The sequence below is a fragment of the Prionailurus viverrinus genome, chromosome B4 (assembly GCF_022837055.1).
Source record: "Prionailurus viverrinus isolate Anna chromosome B4, UM_Priviv_1.0, whole genome shotgun sequence".
In the NCBI taxonomy this organism is placed as follows: domain Eukaryota; kingdom Metazoa; phylum Chordata; class Mammalia; order Carnivora; family Felidae; genus Prionailurus; species Prionailurus viverrinus.
Genome location: NC_062567.1, coordinates 132,131,488 through 132,151,873, shown reverse-complemented (window position 1 = coordinate 132,151,873; position 20,386 = coordinate 132,131,488). Strand labels below are relative to the sequence as shown.

The window sequence follows — 20,386 nt, the reverse complement described above, 5'->3', positions numbered from 1 at the left end:
TCCACGTCCTTGAGCTCTGTGTTGACTCTGCTTAGGATTCTCTCCCTCTGTTTCTGCCCCTCCCCTGTGTGTGTGCTCTCTCTCTCTCAAAAAATAAATAACTATTAAAAAAACAAACAAACAGGGGTGCCTGGGTGGCTCAGTTGGTTGGGCGTCTGACTTTGGCTCAGGTCATGATCTCAGCCTGTGAGTTTGAGCCCCAGGCCGGACTCTGTGCTGACAGCTCGGAGCCTGGAGCCTGCTTGGGATTCTGTCTCTCCTTCTCTCTCTGTCCCTTGCCTGCTCATGCTCTGTCTCTCTCTGTCTCTCAAAAATAAATAAACATTAAATTAAAAAAAAAAAGTGCACAAATGATGGGGTGTCTGGCTGGCTTAGTTGGTAGAGCATCTGATTCTTTTTTTTTTTTCTACTTTTTTTTTTTTGAAATATTTATTTTTGAGAGAGAGAGAGAGAGCGACAGAGTGTGAGTGGGGGAGGGGCAGTGAGATAGGGAGACACAGAATCCAAAGCAGCTCCAGGCTCTGAGCTGTCTGCATAGAACCCGATGCGGGGCTAGAACACAAACCGTGAGATCATGACCAGAGCGCAAGCCAGTCACTTAACTGACTGAGCCACCCAGGCTTCCCGAGCATCTGATTCTTGATCTCTGGGTCATGAGTTTAAGCCCCACATTGGGTGTAGAGTTTACGTTAAAAAAAAAAAAAAAAAAAAACCTTAAAAAAAAAAAAAAGTTCCCAAATGAGAATCGTTCCTGGGCCTGTTCAGACAGACTGTCACGGGCCTTGTCCTGTTCCTCAGAGCTTACATTCCTAAGAACCCGGAGAGAGCCCTGTGGGGCTCAGAATCAAGACAATCTGGGCCTCGTTGGCACCTGGTCAGTTTCCACATTGTAATTGAAAATGTTTTTCTCTTGGCTGCGGCTGCTAGAAAGCTTGGAGTCAAATGCCTCTACCATCAGCAACCTTCCAGACCACAGTGGTCCCAGGGCTGATCTTTTCTTTCCTTCCTTCTCTCATTCAATTACCTGACAAATATTTGTCCTGAACTTCTTTTTAAAAAATTTAAAAAAAAATTTTTTTTTCAACGTTTATTTATTTTTGGGACAGAGAGAGACAGAGCACGAACGGGGGAGGGGCAGAGAGAGAGGGAGACACAGAATCGGAAACAGGCTCCAGGCTCTGAGCCATCAGCCCAGAGCCCAACACGGGGCTCGAAATCCCGGACCGCGAGATCGTGACCTGGCTGAAGCCGGACGCTTAACCGACTGCGCCACCCAGGCGCCCCTGTCCTGAACTTCTTGTGTGCCTTTCTAGGTAGTGGGGAGTCAACAGTGAACAAAACAGACAAAATGCCTGCTTTCGTGGGCTTTACAGTCAAGAAGAGGGAGAGGGGTCATCAAACAACCTAACAAACCGGGTCCTGTGCTGGGCAAAACTAGTAAGTGGGAATGTGGGGCGGGGGTTGGGTGGTTTGCAATTTAAAATGAGGGGCTTGGTTGGGGGAGGGGAGGTCAGGAAAAGCCTCACCGAGGCTTTAAAACAAGGGTGTCATTAAAGCGAGGGTCTGGAGGAGATGAGGAATGAAGACAGGAGGGCGGGAGGGGAGAATGTTCTGGGGAGACAGAAGGGCACCAGCAGGGGCCCTGAGTGGGGAGTGTGCCTGGGGTTTCAGAAACAGCCACAGGGCACAGCAGTGGGGCAGGCGGTCACAGGGGTGAGGGGCAGAGGACCCTAAGGGCTGTGAAGGACGTCCTGAGGCCTGGCTTTTCTGCTGGATGAGAGCGAGCACTTGCAGGGTCCGGAGGGGAGGATTGAGATTTCTGACAGGCATTTTACCAGCGTCTCTCTGGCTTCTGTGTTGAGCAGGGACTGTGGGGGATGAGGCCAGGATGAGGCAACCAGAATGGAGGCTGCAGCAAAGGCCCAGGTAAGGGGTGAGGAGTGAGGGTGGCTGGGACCCAAGAGTTGCAGGAGAGGTGAAGGGGAGGGCAGGGTTCTGGATACACTGGAGGGAGAAACAACAGGATTTGTTCAAAGACGTGGAGGGGAGGGCGTGAGAGACCACGAAGAGGCAGTTCCTGGGCTTTGGCCTGAGCAACTGAAGAACGGAGAAGTCATTTTCCAAGATGGGAAGACAGTGGCGGGAGCAGGTTGGCCGCAGAGGCACGACCAGGAGTTCTACTCTGGCCCACATCAAGCTTGAGTTGCTGAACAGAGATGTGGAGCGGGCAGGGGGATGCTTGGGGACAGGGCCACGAGGAAGCCTCAGTGGAGAGGTGCTGGTCACAGCCCTGAGGCCACGAGATCCCCTGGCGCTCTCGATGGTAAAAGTGAGCCCAGGGGCCACCAACATGTAGAAGTGGGGGAGGTCCCGGGTGAGTGTGGGCCCCTAGAAGCCACGTGGAAGGCATGTGCAAAGATCAAAGCAGGGTCAGCTCGGGACAAACGCCGTCTCTGAGGACTGACAATCACCGCTGCCGTGGAGGCCATTGGTGACCCCGAGAACACAGTATGAGCTGTGTGGTAGGGCCCAAAACCTGACTGGAACAGGTTGAGGGGAGGACAAGAAGAGGGAATTTGGAGACCACGGCACCTTCGAGCAGTTTTGCCAGTAAAAGGAGCAGAAAATAGGCCACTAGCTGGAGGGCCAAGAGAGGGTTTTTTTTAAGACATAAAAGACCTTAGGGTACCTGAGCTAAGCATCTGACTTCCGCTCAGGTCACGACCTCGCAGTTCATGAGTTCGAGCCCCGCATCGGGCTCTGTGCTGACAGCTCAGAGCCTGGAGCCTGCTTCGGATTCTGTGTCTCCCTCTCTCTCTGCCCTTCCCCCACTCACGTTCTCTCTCTCTCTCTCTCTCTCTCTCTCTGTCTCTGTCTCTCTCAAAATAATAAACAAACATTTAAACTTTTTTCTTTAATGTTAATTTTTTTGAGAGAGAGAGAGAGAGACAGAGTGTGAGCAGGGAAGGGGCAGAGAGAGAGACACACACAGAATCCGAAGCAGGCCCCAGGGTCTGAGCTGTCAGCACAGAGCCTGATGCAGGACTCAAACTCACGAACTGTGAGATCATGACCCGAGCTGAAGTTGGACGCTTAACCGACTGAGCCACCCAGGCGCCCCTGTGAGATTTTAAGTAATCCCTATACCCAGCGTGGGGCTCAAACTTACAACCCTGAGACTAAGAGTCCCACGCTCCACTGACTGAGCCAGCCAGGAGCTACCCTCATCCTTCTTTTAATGGCTTCAAATTCTTCCATTCTATGATACACCGTATATATTTTTTATCCAGTCCTCCACTGACAGACAACCACCTGAGATCGGGTCTATTATTATCTCCACTTTCCAGAGAGGCAGCTGAGCCCTGAGAGGTCCATGGGCTCCACCGTGGGTGCTCAGCTAGCGTGCTGTGGCGTGAGAACTCCATGCCCTTAACCACTCACTAGACTCTCCTCCTCCTCCTGGATTAGCTTCCAACCGTCTTTCTCCCTCACTCCGACACCTTTAGCAATTATTTCGCTATCCTTTTGTTCATCCAAATAACACATACTTACAAGCCCTGACCACGTGCCAGACACAGGGCTGGGCCCAGAGGATGTGGAGGGACATGACAGAGAAGTCCTCTGCCGGCAAGGAGCTTACTAAGTCTTTGTGCGCTTTTGTAAGCCACCTCAAATCTTCCACGGAACAACGCAGAGAATTAATAAAGGAGCCTGGTCCCTGTTTTTCCTAATGAGGAAACCAAACGTGCCAACAAATCGCTGTTGCAGTCCTGTGAGCTGAATACCGTAACAGCCTGGGAACCCAAAACGCTGAACTCTGCAATGCTGGCCCCATCCCCTCAGCCTGGCTCTCCTCCAGTTTCCCATCTCAGTGAAAGGCCCACCACCCAGCTAGTGCGAAAACCCTCCTGCTTTGGCTCTTCCCACTTCCGTCCCTAGGTCACCCACTCTATCGCCGCCGCGACCACCGCCTGAAGACATCTGGACTCTGCCCAACTGTTCTCTCCATGGCTACCAGCCTTACTCGGTTCTTCTCTTAGAGGAGCTACCCAGTAACTTCCTCCCCGGTCTTCTTGTTTCCACCGCAGCCCCTTCCCATCCACTGTCCATCCAGCCAATGTATCACTGTGTCATTTCCCTGTTCTACCCATGTAAGTCTTCCCTTTGTTGTCCTTGGGCTAATAATGTCCTGGTGGCACAGGCCAGTAGTTAGGATCATGGGCTCTGGAGCCTGAATCCCAGCTCTGCCGCTTAATACCTGTGTGACCTTGAACGACCTACTTAACCTCTCTCTGCCTTAGAGGAGGCAAAATAATACGATAAATGAGAATGATAAATGATAATGAGATAAATCAGATAATGATAACCCCTACTTTACATAGCTGTTGTAAGGATTAAAAGTTAATGAATATTATAATGATAAGGCACTTGTGATCTGGACCCTGCTGAGCTCTCCAATCTCACTGGTTCTTATCTCCCTATAAACCAGCTAAAATACTTTTGATTCCCAGAGAGCATCAAATTCTCTCTCTCTCTTCCCTGCAATCCCTCTGAGCTAAGGCTGGACTTGGGGCCCAGTTCTTCCCCACTGGATCTCCAAAGCTGGGCACACAGTATGTTAAGTGAATGAATGAATGAAATAGGCATTGCATTTGGGTTCTGATGGATGAGTAGGAGTTTTCCAGGTAAAGAAGTGTTTGAAGCAGGACTGTAAAAGAACTTGCTCCATCCCAGTGCTTGGAGAACAGAAGGGAGGTGAGACTGGAAAGAAAGGCTGGGTTCAGTCCAGACCTTTCTGCGTGGGCAGAGAAGGGAAGGCTTTCGTGACAGTGTGGAGGTCACTTGCCAGAAAGACTGAGGCCGGGAACTGGGGTATGTGGCTAAGCTCCAGGGGAGTAAAGGAAGGGCCTGAACCAGAGCAGTAGCAGTGGGAATGGAATGAAGAGGGAGGTTTGAGAGATTGAGAAAAAGACTTAATATCATCTCCTGAATGCTTTTCCTGAATGCCTCTTAGAAATGATATTAGGGGATTGTGGGAATAAAGAGCTGAAGTAGCATTTCCCCGCTGTCTTCAAGTAGCTCAAATCTTAGGAGAGGCAGACAGACCTAAAAATAAAAATATGGATGCAGAGAAGGCCAAATTAAGTATCTCAGCCTCATATCTCTACACATGTAAAATCAGCAAATTGAAGCACCATACATTTCTGAGTGCCTGTCATCTACCCCAAGGCTTTTTTTAAGTTCTCAAATTTTTATTTGGTTTAAACACGCTACAGTACATTTCCACAGTCCACCAACTTTGAGAGGCAGTGTGGAGGTTTAGATGGGCCCTCTTCAACCGCTTAACAGCCCATGATCTTGGCCAAGCTACTGAACTGTCTTAGCCCAAGTTACCTATCACACGAAGGTGAAGGAGGATAGCACCCTTGGCAGCCAAGAGAACAAAAGGGGGCTGGAGGTGTGGGTGGTGGTTAAGATTCTGCAGAGTCTTGTGAGGTACTATAAAGCTTTTGGACTTTTTTCTTTTTTTTTAATTTTATTAAGTAATCTCTATACCCAAGGTGGGGCTTGAACTCACGATCTAGAGTTCAAGAGCCCAATGCTCCACCCACTGAGCCAGCCAGACGCCTCAAGGTTTTGGACTTTATTAATTAGTTCAGTGGGAAGCTACTGAGGTTGTTTTTTGGCCCCAATCTATTATCACTTTTCAGTTGAGATGTAATCTGCCTACAATTACATGCAAAGATCTTAACTGTTGAGGTCAATGAGTTTTGACAATTGTATACACCTGTGTAACCCACCCCTTAGAAGATACGGAACATTTCTATCACCCCAGAAAGGTCCTGCCTGCCCCTTTCCAGTTAATTCTCCTGCCTCCAGGGTACTGAAGGGTCTAAGCATATCGTGCTGCCTCTTGAGAGGACCCCTCTGGCTGCAGCGGCGGCTCAGAGCTAGGCCTGAGACCAGCAAGGAGAGAGTACTACACAGGCCAGGTGAGAGAAGGCTGAAGCGCAGCGAGGTTGCCTAGCAACCAGCAAACGCTGTCGGAGCCTTGACTGCTCCTCCCTCTGGCAGAAGGGGAGGCCCCGCCCCACCCCACGTCACGTCGGGGGGCGGGCGAAAGCTTCTTATTGGTCTGTTCTCCGGAAGCGACGGGATTCGGAATCTCGCCCAAAGTCGGCGGCGCGTGGAAGCGCGGTGCGTGGTGTTGGCGCGTGGCTCGGGCGGAGCGGGCCGGGGGGGGGGTGGGGGGGGTGGGGTGGGCTTGGTAGGGTCGTGTGGCGGGCGCTCGCACCCCTCCCACTGGAGCGAGGGTCCCTCCCGCTGAGCCTCAGTTTCCTCTCTTTGCAGAGGCTGAGCGCGCCCCACACCGGTTACTTGGGGCCCTGCCGCGCCGCCCCAGTGCCGGCCTGGGTTGACGGGAGCGGAGAGTCTCAGCAACTGGGACGGGACCGAGGGGGTTCGGGAGTGCCCACCGCCCCACACCCGGTGCTTGACTGACGCTCCCATTCCCAGGACCCCCGCGCGGGCCGGGATGTTCGTCCTGGTGGAGATGGTGGACACCGTGCGGATCCCCCCGTGGCAGTTTGAGAGGAAGCTCAACGACTCCATTGCCGAAGAGCTGAACAAAAAGTTGGCCAACAAGGTACAAGGCCACGACGGGGTCGTGGACGGGCCTTGGCACGGGAGGGCCCAGCACTGCCCACCTGCCCGCTGCAGGCCTCGACTTGGTCATGACAAACCTTGGCCTCGGGCAGGTAGCTTAACGTGTCGGAACTCGGTTTCTACACCTGTACATGGGATGGGGGGTAATCCACCTGCACATGGGATGTTAGAGGGGATCAAAAAGGGAACTGGGATTGAAAAGGGTCATTGTAACTGGGAGGTGCTGGACTCTACACTGCCAAATTACTTTGCAGTCTTGGGCAGGTCACTTACCTGCTCCGGGCCTCAGTTTCCGTTTGTAAAATGGAAATCATGGTGGCTGTGTAACCATGCGTTGTTTTTGTGAAGATGGACAGTGGTTTAGAGTTCACTGTCGGGAGGTTTAGCCGTTCATTTCTGCGAAAAAGTATTTGTGCACCTTTTATGGGCCAGGCTTGCATGCCTTAGTGCTAGCGAGTGCCTAGTGCAGGGCCTTCCCACTGCCTTCTCTGTAGTAACCCTCCCTCAGTTACTCTGTGTCATTATCACTCTTTCCTCCTTAGCACTTATCAGCACTATTTTCTTACTTGTTTACTTGGTTACCGTTTTTCTTTCCCTCTGCATGAGGGCAGGGACTTTTGTCTTTTTCCTCAGTGTCCCACATATTTTGCCGGAGCCTGGCACACAGTAGATGTTCTGTAATTGTCTGTTGATTGTATGAATGAAGCAGACAAGGTTCTGCTGTGTCGTGTGGTGGGAAAAGCAGATATGAATGAGAGGGTCCCACAGTTGAGTATGTGATGACAAGTTGAGGTAGACGCTGTGAAGGACAGGCACTCGCGAGCCTGTGGAATGAAGGAGAACTCTGCCTACGATGAGGGACAAAAGAGGCTTTGTTAGGGATGTGGTACTTGAGTTTGAGCTGAGATCTGATGCTGAGAAGAGGAACTAACTAGGGGATTTATTTTTGAGGGTGGGAGAGGGCTGGGCAGAGAGAAGAGCTGGGCAGGCAAAGGAAACGGTATGTGCAAAGACCCTGTGGCAGGAGGGACTATTTCACCCATCATGACATGGAGGAGCCTGGTGTGGCCTAGGCAGAGGGGGAGAGAGAGGAGAGGGCAGACTGGGAAGGTGGCAGGAGCCAAGGCACACGGAGCCTGAGGGACATCATGGTGATACTGGTCTTCATCCCTAGAACAGCAGGAGGTGATAGGCTGAGAAGGAGTCAGCAAGAGGAGGGTTGGCTGGCTTTAGACAGGAGGCCAGTCCCTTCGATAGAGGCCGAGGTCATAGAAGGGAGGTGGACAGATCTGGGGAGCTGTTCGTGGAGAGAACTCATGATGTTCTTAGTGGATGGCTTGTGGTTACTTTGCGAGGTCGAAGGCAAGGGGGTCTGTGGAGGGACCAAGTGTGAGCATCATGGAGAGAAGAGGGGCGAAAAGCCCAAGAAGGGAATGTAGTCCCTTTGGGATACAAGTCCTTCAGTGACCTGTTGAGACAAGTCTTCTGTATTTGAGTCATTTGTTAAATTTTTTTTTTAAACGTTTTATTTATTTTTGAGACAGGGAGAGACAGAGCATGAACAGGGGAGGGTCAGAGAGAGGGAGACACAGAATCTGAAATAGGCTCCAGGCTCTGAGCTGTCAGCACAGAGCCCGACGCGGGGCTCGAACTCACAGACTGCGAGATCATGACCTGAGCCCAAGTCGGCCGCTTAACCGACTGCGCCACCCAGGCGCCCCTGTATTTGAGTCATTTTAGCGGAGGCTGCACAAAGAGGTCCATGGTCCAGCCAAGGGCACAGATCTTGTGCTGCCAAAGCCAGCCAGACTCTATGCCTCATTGTGGTGAGGTCTGGCCAGGACTCTGAGCCCTCTGAGCTTCTTGGTAATCCTTGAACAATCCTTCAGGGTCTCTAACTGGGAGGTGATGACGCTGGTGGCAGATAAGCTGACATCAAAGGGGTTCAGTGGTTTGAAGCACCATGGGGTGGGGATGGGGGCATGGGATGCTCTCTGCCCAGTCTCAGGGCCTTGGCCGTGCCTCAGTCCCTGTGGCCACTGGTGTATGTCTGATACTTTGTGAGCAGAATGGGGATTAACCAGGACTCTGACACTCACTCTGAGCTCTAGTATAGACCTGGAGACTTTGGGAAGTGTAGTTTTGACCAGGGTCCCCTCCCAGTGTTCCTCACTGGCAATAATAGTGATCTGTGGGTTGACTGTTATTATTTCCAGCATGTGAGCCAGGCACTGGCATAGGGGCTTCACATCCATATGTCTCTTTATTTAACGAGCCTGCAGCCTGGTAGGTTCATTTTTGCAGATGGGGGAAACTGAGGCTCGGAGAAGTGACCTTGGAGGTCACACAGTGGGTGGTGGAACTGTCACTGTGACCTTGATCTGCCTTGTCACCAAAGGCCCTGCTCTTTCCAGAGCTCCACATTCTTCTGAGGCTCCTTACCCATGGTTACCTCACACCGTGCCTCGACTCCTTGCTAGCTATAAAATGGGGATAATCCTACCTGCCCTGGGTGGGGAGGGTCTCAGGAGAGAATGCTGGGGAGCTGGGCCTCTGGGTCACTGTGTGTGTGTGTGTGTGTATGCGGATGCACACAGGTCGTGTACAACGTGGGGCTCTGCATCTGCCTGTTTGACATCACTAAGCTGGAGGATGCCTACGTGTTCCCAGGAGACGGCGCGTCACACACCAAAGGTGGGTGCCCTTTCCTCCTTGGTGTTGGGTTTCTTGGGGTTTGGGGTTTGGCTGTGGGAGTCCTGGTCTAGGGATTGGGAGACCTGAGGCCTAGTCCTGACTGCCAGGAATTGACTGGGTGACAGTGGGCAGAATCCTCCCCTGTCTGGGCCTTGGTTTCCTCATCTATAAGAAACGGTGCACAGGGCAATTCTTGAGGCCTCTCTGGCTCTGAGATTGTGGCTGTGTGTCTGTGCCCCCGTTGGTCTTGTTTATTACTGAGCTCTGCTCTGCCTGGCCCTCTAGCTGCTCAGTCTGGTGGAGGGTGGCCAGACAGAGATGAGGACACTTGGAGTAGTCATCGCTGGGTTAAAAGTGTGGAGAGCAGAGGTGCCTGACTGGCTCAGTCAGTAGACTGTGCAATTCTTGATCTCGGGGTTGTGAGTTCGAGACCCATGTTGGGCTTAAAGATGACTTAAAAATAAACTCTTCAGGGGTGCCTGGGTGGCTCGATCGGTTAAGCGTCTGACTTCAGCTCAGGTCATGATCTCACGGTCTGTGAGTCCGAGCCCCGTGTCAGGCTCTGTGCTGACAGCTCAGAGCCTGGAGCCTGTTTCAGATTCTGTGTCTCCCTCTCTCTCTGCCCCTCCCCTGTTCACACTCTGTCTCTCTCTGTCTCAAAAATAAATAAACGTTAAAAAAAAATAATTAAAAAAAAAAAAAAACTCTTCAGAGGCACCTGGGTGGCTTAATCAGTTAAACATCCGACCTCGACTCAGGTCATGATCTCACAGTCTGTGAGTTCAAGCCCCACATCGGGTGAGCTAGAGCCCCGCTCAGGGCTCCACACTCTCTCTCCTTCTCTCTCTCTTCCTCTCTCTCCCTCTCTCTCTGCACTTTGTGGGATTCCCTCCCTTTCCCTCTCTCCCTGCCCCTTGCTCACTCTCACTCTCTCTCTCTCTCAAAAGTAAATAAATAGGGCCGCCTGTGTGGCTCAGTTGGTTAAGCGTCTGACTTTGGTTGAGGTCATGGTCTCACAGTTTGTGAGTTTGAGCCCCTCATCGGGCTCTGTGCTGACAGCTCGGAGCCTGGAGCCTGCTTCGGATTCTGTGTCTCCCTCTCTCTGGGCCCCTCCCCCACTCCTGCTCAGTCTTTCAAAAATAAACATTAAAAAAAAATAAAGCAAAAATAAATAAATAAAATTTTAAGAGTTTTTTTAAAAAAAAAGTGTGGAGGGATGCCTGGGTGGCTCAGTCAGTTAAGCATCCGACTTCAGCTCAGGTCATGATCTCGCAGTCAATGAGTTCGAGCGCCGCATCAGGCTGTGTGCTGACAGCTCAGAGCCTGGAGCCTGCTTCAGATTCTGTGTCTCCCTCTCTCTCTGCCCCTCCCCTGCTCATGCTCTGTCTCTCTGTCTCAAAAATAAATAAAAACATTAAAAAAAAATTAAAAAAAAAAGTGTGGAGAGCAGAGGGGAGTGCATCTGTTTCCTGGGGAGGAGGCTGGTTGAGGGTGGGGGACTTTTGACGGGCACTGTGGACATAATGGTTAAGCGTGGCCTCTGCATTTGAATTCCGTCTCTGCCGCTTATTTGCTATGTATCCTGTGCAGAATATATAACCTCTGTGCCTCTGCTTCCTTGCCAATAGAATGCAGTTAACAGTAGATTTTATATTACAGTACTGATGTGATGATTCTACTGACTTCATATGTGCAAAGATCGTAGGACAGGACCTTGGTTCTTCTGGACTGGCTTGGCCAGTAGGGTGTAGGGCAGCCTCATGTGACTGGCGGCTGGCAGGCTAGTTGGTGGGGAGCGATGGCTCATCTCTGCTGCCTGTGGTCTCATTTTTGCTTAGGGGACACTGGGCACCATAGGGCAGCTGGAGCCCCCAGGCACCAGCCACTTTTCAGTGTCTGCTTCTATCCCATTGGCCAGAGCAGGTCACATGGCCGAGGCTGGCGTCAGGGGATGGAAAAATAGCCGCCACCTCTTGCTGGGAGGAGCCAGAGTCACGTGGCAAAGGGGCACGCACCCTAGGAAGGGAGGGTTGGTTACCAGACCTGGAGGTGTACGGGAGGGTCACCTTGGCTATAGCTCTCGGAGAGGGAGTGGGGCATTCTTCACTCTCCTCCCTGGACCCCACCAAATCAGAAGCAGAGGGCAAGGGGGCCACTGAGGTGGTTCGGGGCTAATCAGTGTCTGCGTGCAGCTCAGACCTGCTGAATCACAGTCTCTGGGGGAGAGCCTGCAGGCTGTTTTAGCAAGTAGCCAGGTGATTCTCCCACCAGGCCCTGTGTGAGGAGCCCTGCCCTAGCCCACCCTGGTCAGCCTCTGGGCACAGAGGTGTCGAGCATTCTAGAACGTGCCATGAGGCTGCCTGATGCTGTCTGGGATCCAGAGACTTCATTAGTTCACAGAGATGTTAACTGCTCTGTGGGCAGCCCTAAGAAACGGGCTGCGTTTGTACCGACTAGAAGCATTTAGCAGAAAAATAAGACGGTGATATAAAACAAAACCAGGGGCCTCTGTTTACAAAGAAGGATGCCCTTAAGCTGAGCCCAGTTTCTGCCTTTAGCTGGTGGTCCAGGTGGTAAGAGCCACCAGAACTTGAAGGAAAACTGGGAGAAAAAAAGTTAAAATTGAGGAAATTCTGTTCTTTCATTTTGTTGTTTCTGCCACTTAGTGTAAGATTTCCACTTTGGGTTTTCATTATCCCCCACCCCCAATTCACCCTGGACCCCCTGGTTCTTTGGGAATGAGGTGTGAGGATTAGGGCACTGGGCTAGGCATGTCACATGGACCTGGATTTGAATTCTGGCTCTGACCCCTCTCTCCCCTGCATACCTTGGGCACGTATCTCTCCACCTCTCTTGGCCTGGGCTTCCTCATATGTAAATGGGTTAACACTCACAGCTATAAAGCTTCTTGTGGTCCACCAGGCATCATGCAGGGTGGCATTTTATGGTGGGGATTGGTTGCCTTGCTTTAAGGCTGATTCTCGACTTGCCCCATTTCTGCTGCGCCGCCCCCCCCCCCCCCCACTACCTCCCCCTGGGCTGTGGCCAGGTGTGCCGAAGGAGGCCTCAGCCTTTGCTTTGAGGACTCTTTTTTTTTTTTTTTTTTTCTTAATCCTGAGAGAGAAAGAGGGAGAGGATCCCAGGCGGGCTCCTCGATGTCCGTGCAGAGCCGGACTCAGGGATGGAACCCACAGACCATGAGATCATGACCTGAGCTGAAATCAAGAGTTGGACGCATAACCGGCTGAGCCACCCTGGAGCCTCTGGAGGACTCTTATTTTGCTCACTGCCTTCTGCTTCTTCCTCCCCCCTCCTCTTCCCCCTCCTCCTCCTCCTCATCTCCCTCCTCATCTCCCTCCTCCTCCTCCCCAGGCCAGATTGCTTTCCCTCTCGACAGTAAGTGTGTACAAGATGTCAGCCTTTGGGATTTGTGACACTGGCCCCAGTTGTCTAGCCTCATCTCTTGTCACTTAGGGTACGTTTACCTGGCCCCAGTCCCATGTTCTCTGTGTCCCGCAAGCCGACTGGACCCGGCCTCCCTGGGGAAGCCTCTCTCGACCTGCCCCACCACCCTGCCCCGCTGGGAGCTCCAGAGCAGCCTAACTTCATGCCACCATTTCTTTTTTCTTTTTCTTTTTTTTAAAGTCGTGATAACATACATATAACATAATATTGACCATTTGAACTATTTTTAGTGCACGGTTCAGTGGCACTGAATACATTCACATTGTTGTGCGACCATCACCAAACTTCTTCATCTTCCCAGACTGAAACTCTGTCCCTATTAAGGATTCACTCCCCATTCCCCGCTCCTCCAGGTCCCGGAAACCACCACTGTTCTTTGTCTCTATGAATTTGAGTATTCCAGGTACCCATATAAGTGGAGTCACACAGTGTCTGCCCTTTGCAGAAACTCACGTGCACCCCGAGGGAGCCCCGCTTCTCCTGGGACAGACTTTGCCCAAATCTGCACCTGACAACAGGTCTTCCTCTCAATGATCCCGCAGACCCACTCTTTCTGACTTTCCAGGCCTCCCGCCTGCCCACTGAACACCCCTGGAACTTCAGGTGGGGCCCTTGGGAGGCAGCTCGAAAGAGCACTGTCCCTCTGGCTGGTCTGTGGCCTCCTTTTTAATTGAGATCTAATTCACATATCGTAAAATTCACCCTTTGAAAGCTTAGGATATTCACAGACCGTGCAACCATCACCACTGTCCAATTCCAGAACATTTTCATCCCCTCAAAAAGAAACCCGTACCCATCAGCAGTCACTCCTCATTCTCCCCCTTCCCCCAGCCCCTGGCAGCCGCTGATGTACTGTCTCTGGATTTGCCTATTCTGGACATTTTACGTAAATGGAATTACACAGTATGTGGTCTTTTGTGACTGGCGCATTTCACGTAGCGTAATGTCCTCAGGGTTCGTCCATGTTATGGCAGGTATCAATACTCCATTGCTTTTTAATACTGAGAAGTATTCCATTATATGGATAGGCTACATTTTGTGTATCCATTCATCTGCTGATGGACACTTGGGTTGGCCACCATATGCTTTTGGGTGTAGTTGTTCCAGACTGGAGCGCCCTGGGCACAAGACCACATGCAATTCTGCTCCCATAAGCCCAGTGCCCAAACAGGCCCTGGCACAGACTCGGTAGAGGCTCTGTGGGGATTTGTTAAACTGAACTGAATGTTGGGTCAGATGGGGGACAGGGTTTTTCCATCCTGTGGCTAGGTGACCCTTGGCTGCCCTCAGCTGCTCTCCGCAAGGTCAGCAGGAGGCTCTCATCACAAGGAAGGGAGGGGATACCAGCTGCCCCCTCTTCTTTTCCCATGCTTCCTGCCTGGTGGGGCCACAGAGGAGCAGCCTGGCAGCGAGCTGGGGGCCCAGTAGGCCCTGCTGTCCTCAGTGCAGTGTTGGAGACCGGGCAGCTGAGGGTGCTAGTGGCAGAAGCGTGTGTCTGGGGATGAAATCTGTCCGAGGAAGGCAGATTCCACCCTGTGGCCCTGCCTGGTGGTCCAGGAGGACTTGGAGTCTTCTGTGGCACAACAGGGCAGAACGGCTGTGTGGCTATGAGTATGTTACCCAGCCCCTCTGAGCTGCTTCTCCATCCTGACAGTGGGGAAGCATGACGCTGATATGGATGCGCTGTGCCGGGCATGACCAGCAGGAAGTAGCCTCGTGGTTATTCTCTAGCTCGGCGGTGTGTTTAGGCCAGTGGTGGTCACCCCGTTTGAGGCTTTGAGGGGCAGGAGTGATGAGGTAATAGTGGGCACAGACCCTACCTGATGTTTTCCTGGGGGTCTGGTGAGTGGGGACCAGTGACTAGGGCAGGGCCTGAGAACCCACAGAGGGCATTTCTGTTGGGTTATTGCCTCTGCCTCCCCCCACTCCCCCTCAGTTTCAGGGCATTTTTAACATCATGTTCCAGGTCAGAGCTATGCCTGGGGCAAACTTTCCAATCAGAGGGAGATGGGGAACTTGTTTCCAAACCTGGCTTCCTTTGCCAATTACTTCTGCCCTTTTTAGAATTTAAGGGAGAGAGTCTAGAGGAAGGGTGGGATTGATTCTGGAGTTACCCGTGGCCCAGAATCCGGGTTTGTCTAATGGGTTTGGGGGCCAGCCCTCACTTCCAGGGCTGCCGCTGTTGGCCTGTTATGGGGGCCACACTGTGGCCTTGCAGGGGGCTGGGTCTGGGTCCAGGGGCACTGGGTGTGGACTGGCCAGCAGACTCCTGGGTGGCCAGAGGGCCTCCAGGTCAGCAGGCTGGCCAATGGGGTCAACGCTGGAAAGCCTGGGCCGCCCCAGAGCGGCCATCCCTCACATGCTTGCTCGTCACCGACATCCTTATCCTTTTTTCATTTCCAGTCCATTTTCGCTATGTGGTGTTCCATCCATTCCTGGATGAGATTCTGATCGGCAAGATCAAAGGCTGCAGCCCGGAGGGAGTTCACGGTAATGGTGGCCCCGACTCGTCACACGAGGCCTGGGAGCGCACTGGGGCAAGTGGCCAGGCCAGCAGGCCTCCCTTCAGCTTCTGTCTGAGCCACACAGTCAGGGGAGGGGTCAGGAAAGCTCACGGGTGAGGGGAACACACAGCCCCGTCGTGCTCATGTAACCACGAAGACCTTGGCCAGCTGTGGGCCTTCCCTGTGAGGCCCTAACTCAGCACCGCGGGTTGGGCACTGGAGCTGGTGGAGGGGACTTGGGGTCCCAGGCGCCTCCTGGTCCCCATTGTGTGTGGTGTCCGCCATGGGTTTTGGTGGCTGCTCAGGCCGTGTAAGTGGCATCAGCAGAGGTGTGGGGCTTTGAGGTGGGGGAGGCACTCAGATTTCCATGCCAACAACTGCCTCTGTCCCATGCTGTCACTTTCTTCATTTCTTCCAGTCTCTCTAGGGTTCTTCGATGACATTCTCATCCCCCCAGAGTCGCTGCAGCAGCCAGCCAAGTTGTATCCTCCCAAGGTTAAAGCGGGTCACAGGGCGCTCAGGTGTTTCCAGAGGACAGTCCCGCTCCTTGGGGTGGCCCTGGCTCCTGTGATCTGATACTGCTGACCTCCCTGCCCCCCCCCCCCCCCCCCCCCAGCCTGCACACGTGCTCTGGAAGCGCTGGCCTGCTTGTGCTTCCCGTGCTCATGGTGTCCACAAGCCTGTGCTTCTGTCTGGGCCGTCGGGCCTGGTTGGGTAGGTTGTGCTCTGTAGGTGGCATGCTATTCACTTCCGGTTCACTTTGCTTCGGGTGTCGTCTCCGGGATCATATCAAAGCTTCCCTCCCTGGGAAGGTTTGCCCTGCTTGGCTCACCTCCCCTGGTATGCAGACATTACCACTGGCTGACATTTGAGGGCTCGACTGCCTGGGCCTGCGACGGGTTGTTTCCCTCCGCTGGGTTCCCCCAGCGCCCTGCCCCAGCCCTTCCCCTGCTGCGCTGAGTGGTGTTTCTGCGGGTTCTCGTCGAGACTGCTCACCCGAAGGGACCCCGTCTTGTCAGGACTCTGTCCACAGTGCCTAGTGGGGGGACCTGACACAGAGGGGTTAAGGCAGGACCCTTTGCAGCATCGCCACTAGAGGGCGCTGTGGCCCCTCGGTATGCACTGAGGGAGGGGGTGGGCTTTGTAGGGAGTTCGGGGGTGCTGCCCTCACCGGATGGTTCATCAGATCCGCTCTGCCTGGGCCTCTGCGGGCCAGGGGCAGGGTCCGTGTGTGACTCCAGAGCTTGTCAGAAAACCTGGCCCTGCCCGGCTGGGCCTCTTGCCGGCCACGGGCCCTCAGGCACGTGACCTTCCATCTGCCATGTCTGTCCTCCTGAAAACTGGGGAAGTCCTTGTGCTGTGTGTGGGTCATGGTCGCAGGGCATGGTTGGGAAGGGGTGTGGAGTCGCACTGCACAGAGGGCATAGGACAGCTTCAGCCAGCACTCCAGGACCAAGTGTGCAGGTCCTGGGGAAAGCACTTTATTACCTCCACCACGGCCCTGTGAGGGCAGGCCTTGCTACAATTCCTGTTTTACAGATGGGGACCTGAGGCACAGAGCTTGGGCCTGGCCCCGGTCACAGCTGGCGGAGCCGAGATCTGAACTTGGCAGTTGGACCGAGAGGAGGACACCCAGGCAGGGAGAGGACCCCAGGCAGCAAGAGGCCCTCGTCCTTCCTGCCTCAAGAGACGGGGGACCCGCTCTGCCCTTGAGCCTCCTTCCTGCCCTGAGGATGTATGTTCCCAGCCAGGGCCCTGGTACCCCAGCGTTCCTGCTCTTCACCGTGGGGCCCAGGGCGGGCCCAACCTTGCCTTCTGCACATGGTGTGGGCTTGCTTTGCCTGGACCTCCCAGCCACGGTGATCTCCTTCTGGGATTGGATCTTCCTGGGGGCGGGTATTGTGGGAGGAACCCCCACCCCCACCCTCAGGCTCCCCCATGCCTGGTTGTTGCCTTGACCCTGCACCCCGCCCAGCGACGAGGCAGAGCAGGTGTGGGTGTGGGAGTACGAGACGGAGGAAGGAGCGCACGACTTGTACATGGACACCGGCGAGGAGATCCGCTTCCGGGTGGTGGACGAGAGCTTTGTGGACACGTCCCCCACGGGGCCCAGCTCGGCAGAGGCCACCTCTTCCAGTGAGGAGCTGCCAAAGAAGGAGGCTCCGTACACGCTTGTGGTGAGATGTCCTGACGCCGCTGCCAGAACCGTGGGGATGGTGTGGGGACAACCCAGGCGGTGGGGTGGTGGGGGAGCCGCTTCTGAGGGCGTTCACCCCGGGTTCACCGCCTCGAACCCCTCTCCCCGCAGATCAGGGTGCGGGTCCGTTTGGTTCTTAGGCAGTCGCTTCTCCCTGGGGAGCCTGTTTCGCAGGTCACAGGCCAGGGCGTAACGAAGCTGCCTCGGCTGTCGGGGAAGGTGCGGGGGGGGGGGGGGGGGGCGGGGGGGGCGGGGTCAGGCTCCTGACCGCAGGAGGGACAGGGCCCAAGTTGGGTGACAAGGCTGTCCAGCAAGACGAGGCCAAGGGAGAGAGACCAGGGCAGGGGTTTGGGAGTGAACCAAAGGTGGGGCGTCAGGGACGGGTGACCCTCAGTCAGGGCTGTGCCTGTACCAGACCCTGTATGGACGTGAGGTGGCAGGGGAGCTGCGACCAGCCAGATCTGACTTGGGTTGTCGTCTTCCCTCATGGGGTGAGACTGTGATGCAGGACAAAGCGGGACACGTTTTGGGGGCCTGCTAGGGGGCTTTTCTGGTCTAACGTATGCTGCAGGTTGTTCGCTCGGGGGTAGCCGTTCTCTGTCAAGGCCATCCCCTCTGCGTGTATTTGGAGGCTGGGACTTTCTGGCAGGACTCAGCGCGTGTCCGGGACTGGCCTGCCGGTGCCCGTGTTTGGGCAGGCCTGGCGCGAGGAAGGGTACCTGAGCCGAGGCCCTGGGCCAGGAAGGGCACGCATGGGCTGTGTTCCTATACGGCAGCTGGGGGCGCTGGTGTGGCTCCTGGGTTTCCCCATCCCCCGGCTGGTGTGTGCATGTGTCACCACCGTTCCCTCTGCCGGTGCCAGGCGCCCGGAAGGAAGGGCCCCTTTGCCTCCTGTGTTTGTTCAAGCCCTTGAGGTGGATATGTGCCTGTTCTCTGTCTACCCCTGGCAGGGATCCATTAGCGAGCCAGGCCTGGGCCTCCTCTCCTGGTGGACCAGCAGCTAGCCCTGGGGCTGGACAACAGACCCCCACCCCCACCCCGCTGTCCGGGGAAGGAGGTGCTGCTGGCCATGGAGACAACAGCAGCTTCTGCAGGTGCCAAGGAGCAGAGTGTGTGCCCCACCGGACTGTCCCCTCCCTCGCTATCCTGGCCCTGTTTCTGGAGCTACCCTGAAGTCACTGTTCCTGTGGACTTCTGACTCTTGGTGACAGCAAAGACATTTAATAAATAAGGGCAGCATCAGTCAGGGAGGAGCCGCCCTTGTCTCCGTGATCTAAGGTCACTGCGTTGCCACAGCTGGGACAGCATGTCCTTCCTCTCCCCGGATGGCTGCTGGAGAAGAACACCCCCTGATGGCAGGACGTGGTGGTGAGAGATCATTGGCCTCATGGGCTCTGGGCCCGGCCTAGCCCGGTGGCTCCTAAGGTCACCAAGAGAGGCTGGCCTGGGGCAGCTGCCAGCTGTTGGTCGGAGTCTTGACCTTTCAGGGACGACCATCTTCTTTCCCACCAGCATTTGGAAGATGGGGGCCTGGGCTTAGCTGGCCCAAGGTCAGGGATGGTGACCATCCATGTCGTCCCTCCCACCAGAGGTACAGCTGTCACTTCCAGACCCTGGCCGCGCCAGGAACACCCTGTGTGTCAGCTGGTGATGCCAGATCCTGCACGAGGGCGGACACCACACCGTTTACTCAGCCAAATGGCTTTGGCAGGTCCCCTCTGCCCTGTCACTCCCTCGTGCACAAACCGCACGCTTGTTGTGTCGGGCAAGTCTTGTGCTGAGGAAGGGACCTCCGCGGGGCCTGCCTCCTGCTCTGGTCTTTCAGCTCACACAGGCACCGAGCATGGAGGCGGAGGTACTGCCCGTGGACGTCACCCCAGGGACAGCAGCAGCCGCGGAACGGTGCCCGCCGCCACCTGGGGCTGAGGGGCAGGGAGGGGACAGAGCACGTAGTGGACCAGCTGTGTGACCTCGGACGAGGTGGCCTCTAAGAAGCGAGGCTGTGCCCTGCCTCGGGGTGTTTGCAGGGCTGACTCTACACCCAAGGGAAGCGGAGGCTCCTGGCACACGGGGAGGTGGGGGAGGCCGCGCTGTTGGCGGAAGTGGGTTAGGGCAGGGAGGCGGGGCTGAGAAGCAGCGCGAGTTCCCGCCCCGTGTGTCCTCCACCGCAGTGGCAGGTGTGCCATGGCGTGGCTAGCGGGAGCCTCTGCCAACTGGCCACGAGGACCCAGCCCGAGCCCTGGAGTTGGGGACGATCCGGACACCACCACTCACACACCGGAACACTGAGTCTGTATTCTTATTTTCCTCACGAGAGCGAAAGTTTCTTTAAAATCTTTCAGCCACCAGTGAAATGATGAGGCGGGAGAAATAACTTTAGATGGGAGTCTTGTCATCAAAAATAAATACAGTTGCATGGAGCTGTTCAAGATCTGAATCAGACTAAAAATGGGAAGGCAGGGGGCTGGAACATTCTTTTAAGAGCCCTCCCCCCGCTCACCCACCCACCTGTGTTTCCCTCGGCCGGCTGAGGGAAGGGAGGGCAGGAGGCCTGGCCACACCATCTTGGAGCAGGAAGCCAAGGCCGGAAGGGGGCAGATCCAGTTCTGATGACGCACTGACTGCACCGGGGACCCCGGAGCGGGGTCCAAGGAGTAGGCAGACAGGTGGCATGGCTGGACCTTACTGCTGCTGCAGCTCCTTCATCCTGTTCAGGGCACTGCCGGCGCGGAACCACTCGATCTGGGTCTCGTTGAAGGTGTGGTTCAGGAGGATGGTCTCCTGAGTCCCGTTGGGGTGCTTGATGATGCATTTCAGGGGCTGTAAGAGGAGGGGGAGTGGCTCTTAGGAACATGACCCT

At 54.7% G+C, this 20,386-nt stretch overlaps 2 protein-coding genes across 4 annotated transcripts in view; one reads left to right on the top strand and one right to left on the bottom strand.

Annotated features, from left to right (window-relative positions):
* The first annotated feature begins 6,078 nt into the window (after window positions 1-6,078).
* Window positions 6,079-19,946, top strand: POLR3H (RNA polymerase III subunit H). Of its 2 annotated transcripts, none has more exons than XM_047864837.1 (7): window positions 6,079-6,198; window positions 6,517-6,646; window positions 9,264-9,360; window positions 15,229-15,315; window positions 15,748-15,811; window positions 17,305-17,506; window positions 18,477-19,946. In XM_047864837.1, exons 2-7 carry the CDS (start codon window positions 6,536-6,538, stop codon window positions 18,528-18,530), a joined length of 615 nt encoding a protein of 204 aa, XP_047720793.1. In that variant the 5' UTR covers window positions 6,079-6,198; window positions 6,517-6,535; the 3' UTR covers window positions 18,531-19,946. The 2 variants fall into 2 exon arrangements, with proteins under 2 accessions (XP_047720793.1, XP_047720792.1); XM_047864836.1 differs by having other exon boundaries at window positions 6,183-6,198; window positions 6,352-6,646.
* ACO2 (aconitase 2) overlaps window positions 19,898-20,386 on the bottom strand; it is a 56,796-nt gene continuing 56,307 nt past the window's right edge. For both annotated transcript variants that reach the window (XM_047864833.1, XM_047864834.1), the window contains exon 18: window positions 19,898-20,346. In XM_047864833.1, the coding sequence (XP_047720789.1) occupies window positions 20,209-20,346 (138 nt within the window). In that variant the 3' untranslated portion in view covers window positions 19,898-20,208. The remainder of the gene's footprint in view (window positions 20,347-20,386) is intronic.

Coding starts and splice junctions, on each gene's coding strand:
- POLR3H (XM_047864837.1), top strand. CDS start 6,536: ATGTTCGTCCTGGTGGAGATGGTGGACACCGTGCGGATCCCCCCGTGG. Junction 6,647..9,263: donor ACAAAAAGTTGGCCAACAAG/GTACAAGGCCAC, acceptor GGATGCACACAG/GTCGTGTACAACGTGGGGCT. Junction 17,507..18,476: donor AGGCTCCGTACACGCTTGTG/GTGAGATGTCCT, acceptor TACCCCTGGCAG/GGATCCATTAGCGAGCCAGG.